This window comes from Equus quagga, chromosome 18 (genome assembly GCF_021613505.1).
Source record: "Equus quagga isolate Etosha38 chromosome 18, UCLA_HA_Equagga_1.0, whole genome shotgun sequence".
NCBI lineage: Eukaryota > Metazoa > Chordata > Mammalia > Perissodactyla > Equidae > Equus > Equus quagga.
Genome location: NC_060284.1, coordinates 4,553,833 through 4,566,033, shown reverse-complemented (window position 1 = coordinate 4,566,033; position 12,201 = coordinate 4,553,833). Strand labels below are relative to the sequence as shown.

Below are 12,201 nucleotides of genomic sequence, written 5' to 3'. Positions count from 1 at the left end.
GTTTGCACACAAGTCAATAAAATTTGAAATAGCCCGTGAGTCCAAGAAAAAAATCACAATCAGCAGACATTTTTAACTGAATGACCATGAATATTGACCTTGGAGAATTTGAGAGGTACAGCTAAAGTCAGTGGAAGCTTCAAGCTAGTGCTGACATCTATAACGCACACACAGAAGGAAACGATGAACAGTGATGGACAGAGAACTACAAACGTCCTTAGAGGAAAGCATCGCAGAAGGAGGGCCTGAGTAATTTTAAGAACCTGAACCACAACTAGCTAAGAATTGCTGAGCAAAGAAATTCAGTTTCCCAATGACGTACTCCAAAGCTCCTGAACTCCCTGGCCGCTTAGCCTGGGGGACACCACAGTCTACAAACGGTGAAAGGCATTGGGAACACAGAAACACTGTCAGAGCACCTATCTCTAAATCCCATTATCTCCATCTTACAAATGAGAAAGCTGAAGCCCAGAGAAGCCTTAACTCGGCTTTTTCCATACATGAAACTAAGGATTCCCATTCTGCTCTTTATGGAAATAAAGTCTTCAAAAAATTAGCCCACATCTAAAAGGATAGGTTTTTACCTCTAAATTACATAACAATTAATTCCACGAAGTCAAGTGCGGAAGTCCTCACATGCCCCGAGTCTCTTTATGATCCCCTCCTTCTCCCCTACCATCTTGGATTCGTTCACACTCACCCCCTAGGCCGCCAGCCTCTCATCCAGCTTAGGGCCTCTGAACTGCTGCTTTCTCTATTTGGAACCCAGTTCCCCCAGATATTTACATCACCGTCTCCTTCAAACCCTCGCTCAGATGTTGCTTCTCAGTGAGATCTTCCCCCACCTCCGTGTAATATTACAACCCGCCCTGTCCCACCAGCACCTCCACACTCCTCTTATCCTGTCCTACCGTCCCACTGTCTCCTGAGGCAAGCAGAACAGCTCTTGACATCTAGTAGGTGCCCAATAAATGCCTACTGAAAGAAGGAGAAAAGGGGTCTACCCACTTTACATTACAAATGCATGCACTGCACGTAAGCAAATACACTGAGCCATGAAAAAACGTAAAAGGAGGAAATGTAAAATCAGAAACCAGGGAAGGTCTGTAGGTGAAGAAATTATAATTACGGATTCAAGTTCCTGTCCCTGGACTTCCTGTAACCATTTAGCTCTGTGTGTGTGTCTGTGTGTCTGTGTGTGTGTGTGTGAGAGAGAGAGAGAGAGAGAGAGAGAGAGAGTGAGGGGGGCAGGATGGAAAGACAGAGAGAAAGAGAGAGAGATCAATCTAATACACGTGAACTTTTTTGGCAAGAGGAACTTTTTCTGGCACTAAACTCGAGAAGGAAATTGTCATGCTCCTCAATAGACAAGATGGATCCATGCATAAGAGATATTGAGTAATATGAACAATTTTTCTAAAAGCATTTTACAGAAGATGCAGAAATGCTGTTGACATGGTCATTCCCTATGCTGACCTTCAATGGAGCCAGTGGTACAACATTAAATGATCACCGATGGCTCTTGAGGGAGCATCACATGGGCACTGAGGGCACTTTCAACGGGACTTGGGGGGAGTCTCAATTCTACCTATGTTGCTCCCCAACTTTTCCTTTTATTTACTAAAATATACTTACTTCTCTCATATTTATCGTAGAATTCTCTGAATATTTCACTTGATATTGAAGTTGAAATGGTAAAAGTGTTGGGCTGGACCAAGAAATCTTTAAATGACCACTGTCTGTAATTTCCATATGCAAACCTAACGGTGGATCAGGCTTCACTTGAGAAACAAAGAGAACACTTTTAAGTCAAGCAATTTTTGTGATAATCATAAAATGAAGTCAAAATGAATTTTTAGCAAATCCTGTTCTTTCAACTATTTAAAAGGTCACCTTATTCAAGGGCTAACTACAGAACCAAAAGAATTGGGTCTACTCTGTGTACCTTATCATAAAACAATCCACATATCTTCATTTCCTTCTCCCCAATTGATAACAACTATACATCAGTAAATGAGGTTATTTTGATAAATGTGAATTGTCACTGTTAAAAAGTCTGCTTAAATTTATTTAACCTAGCATTTCCCAAACATATTTGAAGCCTCCCCCCACCACACCCACCACTTGTCTTAATGGGTGACAAGGAAAAAAGCATTTGCAGAACACTATTTGGAAAATACATACAGATTTTACATGCAAAATCCAGGCAAACATGCATGCGAAATTCAGCAAATCTATTAATTTTGAAATACAACAATCCAGACACACCTACTCAAATAACCCAAAGCATGCATAATTTACAAGCAATAAACAAGCATTATGAGGCCCTGGCTTGTCACCAGAAATAGGGATGGAGTTTCTTAGTCTAACGGGGTGTTTAACCTGGTAAATGATTCCTGAGTTCATGTGTATACGTGTGTGTTTATGCATGTATATATGCATTTGTGTATATAATATGTGAAGACGTGTCATGTATATAGTCCTAAGCATGCAACAAAACCTTTAAATAATTTATAGAAACAATGGAAAGATCTTACAATAAAGGATTGATTGAATAAATTATGGTCCAGCCCTATATAGGAAATCTATACATCAATTAAAAATCATACAGGAGGAGAACATTGAAAATACTTAATATTGTTAGTTTTAAAAGTTTATTGAACATCTATAATTAGAGTCCTGATTTGTTAAAATTATCAAATAAAAGGATACATATAAATATGTGTTAAAAATAGGAAAAATGCCAAAATGATAGAAAATAGATTATGCATTTTTCTTCTTTATACACCTCTATGATCACAAGATTTTTACAATTAACAGGAATTACTCATGCACATAGAAATAATCATTACACTGAAACATTTACTGATTTGAATTTTATTTTCAAGAAATAAAATAGTACATAAATATTTTTCACATTCTATATTTTCAGGAATTTAGATATAGTTTTTCTCTTTTCCTTTCTTCAAAATTAATGAAGTTTTTACTTTATATGACATATTACAAATTTTAGTTACTTTAAAGAAGGAAATCTAAACATTAAAGGCAGAAAAGGTGAAATTCACTGAGTTTCCACGGCCAAAAAGATAAAGATACCAAACAGGAGTGAAATCATAAAATATAAACTATTGTACATTTTCTATCTGCATACAAATTCACCTTAATATTAGAAATCTAAAAATAAATTTTTCCCTGGACACCCTATGTACCCCATCCCAGACAGACCCCATCGACCTGCTTCTGCCAGAGCAGCATTCCTCAGAAGGCCTGGCATTACTCATTCTTTCCACTTCGCATCCCGTTCGTTCCCCACCCTCCCTACTCCATCAGACCTTCCTCCGCCCCAGTCCACTGAAGCTGCTCTCGTCATGGTCACCACCCTTCACAAATCCAATGTCAGTTGCCTGATTCATTTCACTCCACCTCTCAGCAGCATTCCATACAGCTGCTCACTCTCAGTGGCTGAAATACTCTTCCCACTTGGCTTCCAGCCACCACAATCCTATGCTCCTCTTTTCTCTCGGATCACCCCTCAGTCTTTCTCTCACTGAGCTCTAAATGGGTGATCTCATACGACCCCATAGACATCTATATGCCAGAGACTCCTAAATATATATTGCCCTGGTACTCTAGGCTTACACATCCATCTGCCTACTCAACATCTCCTGAGTTTCTAATAAGCATCTCAAACATAATGTGTCACACGTATCGAATCCTCCCCAAATGTCGCCATCTCAGTAAATGGTACCAGCACTCACTAACATACTCAGGCCCCATCCTAAGCATTATCCTTGCTTTCTCTCTGTCCTTCACACTCCACATCCAATCCACTAGAAAGTTCAATCAGCAACATCTCCCAAACAGATCCCCAAGCTGATCATTTCTTTACTTCTCCCCGGCTACAACCCTAAACCAACTGGACAATCCCAACAGCCTCCTATCTGAGCCCTCTGCTTCCACTCTTGCAATTACCCTTCCTCCCTTCCCCATCAATTTCCTTCACCACAGATAGAGTAGACACACACACACACACACACACACCGATCATATCACTCTCCTGGGTCAAAAGCTTCCATTGCGATTAGTAAAATCCAGACTCTGTAACCCTGGTGCACGATTGACCTGGACCCAGATGACTCTCTGACAACACTTCCAAACATTCTCCTCCCTCATTCCCTCTGAGCTCAAGAGCCCTCTCTTTGGTTCTTCCAACTGCCAAGCTCATTCCACCTCAGGGACTTTGCGAGTGCTATTCTTCCCGCTTCAAGCACCTTTAGCTCTGGATTTTCGCATGGCTCTCTCTTCTTACACGGCTCAAATGCATCTCCTAAAAGAGGTCTTCTTTGACCTCCATTGCTGACATAATAGCCCCGACCCTGAACACTCTCCATCACACCACCTGTCAATGCTTTCAAGGCACTTAAAATTTTGGGACATTATATGCCCAAAGATAAGGAAAGATTTTCCCCCAAACTTATCCCTGAAAAAAGACAAAATTCTTTATTAGGTTCTTATAAAGTCCATCATAGCACCTTCTCTTAACTACTTTATTTTCAAAAACAATTCACTTCAATGCTGGCTTTAAATGCTTCTAAAAGTCACCTGACAGAAATGGTTTTAAAAAGAGAAGAAGGTGATATTTTACAGATTTTGCATTTTTTTTCCTGTGGTAGAACTTCATGACTGAATTGCTTTGATGTCATTGTAGTTATGTTGTGGAGATTGCAGATATATTCCTAGAGGACAAATTATTTGAAAAGCATAATGTCAAAATATAATGTCATGTGCAGATTCAAAAAGTGCTAAATTCCCAGTAACTTAGAAAGAGGTGACGGTGAAGATATGTGGAAAATTGTGTCAGGTGCCTTGAAAAGTGGCTCCAGTGATGTCAAAAACAATGATGAAAAGATGCACATAGAGTTTGCATATAGTGATTTCAGGAAATATAGGTGGAAAATAGTAACACTGTTAAATTATACATCATATATAATTATTCTATGTATCATATATAATACACAATTTAACACACAAGCACGAAACTGAGTTAGCAAATTACACATTTTAAGATTTGCCTGTATTATTCACATTTGTAACTACATATTCAAGTTGATCAAAATTTGGGGAATCTTTGCACTAAAAATTTGCGGCACTGCCTATTATTTGAGTTTTTCTTACACTCAGATTTGTACAGTGAATTATTTACTTGTTTCCTTTTTTAGTCTGTCCCTGCTCTACAAGGCAGCAACTTTGTCTCATTCACAAATGAATGAGCTCCCAGATCAGCTCCAGGATCAGCGGCTGACACACATGAGCCTCTAAGAAATATTTATTGAAGGAATAAATTTAGGTGAAAAACAAGCTTCTAATTATTCAGAAACGGTGATCTGAGATGGGGAAAAGTGATAACCAAACAATACATGTCTGTTAGACAGACACAGGATTTAAAGAAATCAAACTGTTTTCAAGAAGGAATTTAAAGTACAATTGCAGAGGCAGCTACACTGCTGTGAAATCATTCCAGAAGCTGCCCATAACATTCTCTAGTACTGCACTTACCATCACAGCCTTGGTCAAAGCAAGATAAGCTAATGAAAAATTCTGTAAGCAATTTTTTTTTATTTATTTTATTTTTGGTGAGGAAGATTGGCCCTGAGCTAACATCTGTGGCAATCTTCCTCTATTTTGTATGTGGGATACCTCCACAGCATGGCTTGAGGAGTAGTACATAGGTTGATGCCCAGAATCCAAACCTGTGTATCCCAGGCCACTGAAGCAGAGCATGCACACTTAACCACTACGCTACCAGGCTAGCCCCAGGCAAGCAATTTTTAACGTGTTTGTATGACTGAGGTTTAGATTCTTTTTTTTTTTTTATGCACAACTTACCGACATTTATGGGCTGAACTGACATTAGAGGTGACTGAAAAGTTACTCCACCAGATGTGACTTGGAAATGCATAAGGAGAGTGTGGTCGAGTCTGGTTGCTGGCACAGGCACTCGGCATTCACAGCGCCCAGCAACACTGCAGTTACACTGAGCAACCTGAAAAGTGCCTTTCTGGGGAACCAGAGGCCACTCTTCCGATGCTTCAGGCCTAGATGAAAAAAGAAGGGCCAAATATTGACATAGATGTGAAAGTATTGGATATATTTAAAACATAGGACACAAAATCCAAATTGAGGTAAGCTATTCTGGACACGCAGCTTAAAAGGCATCTGGAAAAAAATACATCATATTGAGAGACGAAGATAAGCGTTGAAGCGGCTTAGCCATCAGATACAACAGAAGCAAGAAGGGGGTGAGGCACCAGGGAAGTACCAAAGGCAGAGAAGTCCTGCGATCCTAAAGCCCTGAACCCAGAGGAAACATCTTTCAAAACAAAGACGAAATAAAGGTTTCCTTCAGACACAGCAACACTGAGAGAATTCATCCTCAGACCTGCATTGTAAAAAATGCAAAAAGAAAATGATAGCAGATGGAAGTCTGGTCCCACACAAAGAAATGAAATTTAACTAAAAGGGTAAATATTTACTGACTGTTTTCAGTAAAAACAATCACCTTGATGTAGTGTGGGGGTTATAACCAGGTAGAAGTAAAAGGGATGACATTAGCGCCGAGCCTAGGGACGCGGGAGGTAAGTAACGTGCAGTTGTCATGTTCCTATACTGCACGCTAAGTAGGGTAACATCACTCAGAGGTACAGTGTCAGTTAGACTATAATAAGTTAAAGACCTGTGTTATAAACCCCAAAGCAACCATGAGAGTAATCAAATAAGAAGCTAATAGCTAAGAAACTACAATAATCAAGCCAATGGAGTATTAGCATAAAGATAGGAAAACAGATTAATGAAACAGAAGAGACCAACACCTATACGGACAACCAATTTTCTACAAAGGTACGAAAGCAGTGCTGTGGAGAAAGGTCAATCTTTTCGATAAATTGTGCTGGAACAATGGGATATCTATATGCCAAAAAAAACCCTTCATACCTCACGCCAGATACAAAAATTAATTCAAAATGGATCATCAATCCAGATGTAAAACCTAAAGCTACAAAACTTCTAGAAAAGAACATGGAAAAAATATTTGGGACCTTAGGTTAGGTAAAAATTTCTTAGATGCAACGCCAAAAGCATGATCCATAAGAGAACAAATTTGTAAATTGGACTTTTATCAAGATGGTAAACTTCTGTTCTTTGAAAGACATTATGAAACATAACACAAAGACAAGCCAAAGACTGAGAGAATATATTTGCCAATCATCTACTGATAAAGGACTTGTTTCCAGAAGAATAAAGAACTCTCAAAACTCAATAATAAACCACACAACCCAATTAAAAAGTAGGCAAAGATTTCAATAGTTACTTTGCCATGGAAGATAGAAGAATGAACATAAGCACTCAAAGAGAAGCCCAACATCGTTAGTCAATCAGGAAACGCAAATTAAGACCACAGTGAGATACCACTATCCACATACTAGGATGGCTAAAATTAAAAAGATGAATCACACCAAGTAATGACAGGGACGTGGAGGAATTGGAACTCTAATAAACTGATGGTGGGAACGTAAAATGGCACAACTTTGGAAAATAGTTTGGCAATTTCTTAAGTGGTTAAACACACACCTACCATAGGATTTTTTTTTAAAAAAACTGCAAATGATAAATATACTAATTAAAACTTCAGCGTGGAGAAAGTGTTGTTTTGGAAACTGCTAACTAACCTATACATGAGCATTCAGATATAAACACAGTGTGAAAGAAATGGACCTTAATCTGACTACACACACCCCACGCGTGTGAAATGTTTTAAATTATGATAGATTTTCAAGTTTCCTGAGACAGAGTTTAGGATTACTTTAGTCCTAAAAATCCAATCAGGAAATAACAGTTACAGACCTCTTAGTATGCAAAGCTGTCTGCTGGGCGCTGTGTAAGGGATAATATTTTTGTAAGAAGCACATTAAATGAACACTGAGACTAAAATCATGTTCTCTGTCTGCTTATGAACCACAAGAGCATAGACAAGCAAGCTCATCTTTGTGAGCCTTGGTTTCCTGAATCACTAAGACAGAACCCGTAGGCACCATCAATCTTTACAAGGTTGTTGTGCATATCAAAGGTAATTACGTGAAAGTATTTTTGAAAACTCTAAAGTGATATACACCCATAAAATATTGTTTTGAATCGAAAGCACTTTCAATTTTATCTAAATCTGTAAACAAAGCCAATGAAATGCGATTTTTAAAAAATATCACACCGTGCCTTTCATGTGTTTTTCAAATATTAAAACAAAAGCTTTTATCAAAAGCTTTTATCAATTCATGTGGAACGAACCAAATAAATTGTGGTATTTTATGTCAGAAACATGCTTGCAGGGTATTATGCTTTGCCTGAAGAACTCCCAAATTTTAAGGCAAAAATAGAACTGAAGAGAAAGTAAGACATACATTCTCCATTAATATTTTTTAAAGGATAGGAAATTCTAGTGATATTTTTCTTTTTTAAAACAAAAAGGAAAGTTAGAATTATACTCTCTTGGCCTCAATGGTCTTGCCAATGCCATCCTTTTCTAACGACAGTGGATATTTGCAGAATAAGGCTGATTACCAATAAGGATAATTGCAGAATAAGGTTTCTCTATCGCTTCACTGTTACGTATTCTATTTAGTCAATCTCATTTTCATTTTCTTTATAATTTCAATATGCACAAATAATAACATATATGGTATACACTCATAATAATGACTATATATTACATAGTATATATGCTATATCATACATATGTTATAGTAATTCATAATTTGTTTTTTTAAAAAAGCATCTCCATTCAGAAATTTCCTAAACCACCCCAACAGAGAACCCCATTATGAAGCTCTAAGAATCAATCCAAAACTAATTTTTGAATGTTCTAAGCAAGGATCAGGGAACTACAGCCCACAGGCCAAATACTCCCGTTTTTGTACAGCCTGTGAGCTAAGAAGGGTTTTTTACATTTTCAAATGGTTTTCAAAAAAGAAAAAGAGGGCCAGCTTAGTGACATACTGGTTAAATTCCCATGCTCCACTTTGGCAGCCCAAGGTTTGCAGGTTCAGATCCTGGGTGCACACCTACACACGGTTCATCAAGCCATGCTGTGGTGGCGTCCCACATACAAAGTAGAGGAAAATTGGCAGAGATGTTAGCTCAGCAACAATCTTCCTCACCAAAAAAAAAAAAAAGAAGAAGAAGAAGAAGAAAAGAGGGAGAATATTCTGTGATTCATGGAAATTATATGAAACAAATTTCACTGTCCATAAACATAGTCATGCTCATTCCTTTACATATTAACTATGACCAAAAGGTTGTGACAGACAGTACGGCCCAGCAAAGTCTAAAATAGTCACCATCTGGCCCTTTAAGAAAAAATTTTTCAATCCAAGTTGTAGGCTAGAAACATTTGTACTCCCTACTGGTGGGTACTCGATGGGTGAAGGACGCAATAATACAGAAACCACGTTAACTATATCACCAAATTCCATCATACAGCACATTTACAATTTACATAAGACACCTTGAGGATCACTATCTAGTCCAATTTTTCAAACCACCTTCTGAGGGAACTAATACCACCTACTTTTAGGTCAGAAATGGAGGCTCAGAGAGGATGTAGACCTGGAATTCATCAGAAGCCCATGCGACCATGCTCAGTGCTCGTTTCCTTACCTCAGGATGCCTCATTGTCACAGCATAAATGTCACTGCTACCACTGCCACTTTATTTGGGAGATTAATAAAGACATTAAAGTTTGTCACTAAAAAGTGATTATAATCTGAATCATCTTAATATAATATTTCTATAAATCAGAATATTAGAGAGTTATACAATTATTCCAAATTACTTTTTCCTTGAGGAAAATACTAGATATTTCTCATATTTATGAGAGCAGAAGTTTCTCCAAGTTTGTGTGAAACTGGAATACACCAGCCTTATTCCTTGCTGGAGTCATCTTAAGAACTTCTTTTACCTTCCACAAGAGTTTAAAGAAGTTTAAGTATTTATGAACATCAAATGATATTGTAAAAATTTAATAATTTTAAAGTATAAGGATTAAAATGATAATTAAATTTTTAAAATATGAAAGAGACTCATTGGCTTAAAATAACCAAAACTTAAGAATTTCTGAAATTTTTGAAAAATTTTCACGCAGTAAAATATTTCATGCCTTGCCCACACACACACAGATTCAGTGCCACTATTTATTTAATCTCTCTATACATCAGTAAACTTTAAATTGAAAGTGAAAATAGTAAAAAAGAAATCGTCAAATTTCAAATTTGGCTTCTTTGCAAATTTCACCATTTGAGTGATTTTTTCTACTCAGAAGTTAGAGATATAAGTATTTAGTACTGAAATTTCATTTTGGTAGCCACAATGGTTTATATAAAGCACATTCTGTCCTCTGACCTTTGGTCAAATTATTTGTTCCCAAAAAATTTTTATTGGAATATATTCAAACTTCACCAAGCAAAGATCTATGCGAAATTATTATGAGAATAACACCAAATGGGATAACATGATCCAAGTTCCTGATTGTGACATAAACTGAGAGCGAAATGTGTGGAGGAACCAATAAAATGGACCTGGAAAATTCAGTATTAGCTTTCTATATCATTTAATCAAGACACTTTTTTAAATCTCAGAATGGTAATCTATACAAATGTTACCCAAAAAATCTTCTTTGCCCACCCCAAATAATTTCAAAGACCAGGTCAGTGTCCCAGACCAGTCTCATCGTAAGAAACACTTGGAGCCTTGTTGAAAATAGATTCCTGGACCCTCCACAGAGAAGTCGGTAGGTCTGGGGCTAAGGAATCTGTTTTCAGTTAAGTGTCACAGATCAGCAGTTCTCAAAGTGTGGTCCCCAAACCAGTAGCTCCACCCCAGATCTCATGACTCAGGTCCAGGTGAGAAATACTGACCAAGATAAATCTTATCAAGGAGACAAGTTGAAGAACTTTTTGTAAAACACGAAGTTCTCTTCAGATGTGAGATATTACCATATTAGTATGAACACAGGCTTATTTATATTATAAATACATATCGTGTGTGTATTGTGTGTATACATGCATACCACTAGCTCTGTAGCTGAGAAGGCCTAGAAACAACGCCACACAAGGGTCAAAGAGCATCTAGCACCCAGATACTGCTTCGTAAATCCCATTCTCCATAAAGAGGAATCAGGGCTCCTTGGAGAAATGGCTCCTTCTGGTGGCATAGCAGGAAAAGTGCAAAATCAACCTGAAACGTGTTGTAGTGCTTGAAAGTAAGGAAATCTTCAAAGAAGAAAATGTTGGGGACACATCAAAAAGACAGAGGGGCCAGCTTGAATAAGCTCCCATTGGCCAAATATGGGACACTCTGAGCAGTAGAATAAATAATGACAGTAACTGATTATAGCCCATGAAATAAAATAAGAATCCATGGTCCATCTTGATAGGAAGGAAGAAAGCATACTTCTCACAGAGCCCAGCACTGTATCCTGTGCACATGAAATATTTCTCAATTGAGTAACACTATTTCTAAAATGCCCCAATTCACATGGAGCATTTTTGCTTATTTTTCTTCTCTAAAAATTTCAGTTGGTTCTTTTTTCTACCATCAATTTCTCTCCTCATTGTATTTATGCTTTCCTTTATATCCTCGAGCATGTGGAGCTGTCCTTTTCTGCTAATTCCACACCTCTGTCATTTCTGGAGCTGTTTCTCTTGACTGATTTTTCTCTTCCTCCTGGTTATGAGTTACGTTTTCCTGCTCTTTCATATATTTTGTATTTTTAACTGGATGCCAGACATTTTTGAGTGTTAGATTGTGTCATTTTGCTTTAAGGAATGTTGTATTTTGTTCTGGCAGTCAGTTAAGTTACTTGGGCACAGTCTGGACATTTCAAGCTCCTTTCAAGCTTTTTGGGGGATGCTATAGGTTAGCTTTGACTCTAAGGCTAATTTGACCCCATTTTTAAAGTGTGACTATTATGGGGTTTCTGCTGAATGTCACTGATATTCTATGAGGTCTCTCCAATCTGCTTGGGAAAACTTGAATAATTCCTGGCCCTGTGTGACTTCTGGGAATTCTCTAGCTTACAGCTCCTGGTAATTGTTCTCTTCCTAGAAGTTTTTCTTACGCAACATCATGGGCAGATGGGTATTCAACCGGGGAGTC

General features: G+C 37.8%; 1 protein-coding gene across 3 annotated transcripts in view; it reads right to left on the bottom strand.

Annotated features, from left to right (window-relative positions):
- LEPR (leptin receptor) overlaps positions 1–12,201 on the bottom strand; it is a 67,224-nt gene that overhangs the window by 29,387 nt on the left and 25,636 nt on the right. For 2 of the 3 annotated variants that reach the window (XM_046645770.1, XM_046645771.1), the window contains 2 exons: positions 5,887–6,095; positions 1,636–1,781 (listed from right to left, as the gene is read on the bottom strand). In XM_046645770.1, coding sequence (XP_046501726.1) covers positions 1,636–1,781; positions 5,887–6,095 — 355 coding nt within the window. Of the gene's footprint in view, positions 1–1,635; positions 1,782–5,886; positions 6,096–12,201 lie in introns of those variants that run through there. The other variant, XM_046645772.1, reaches the window with a different exon arrangement.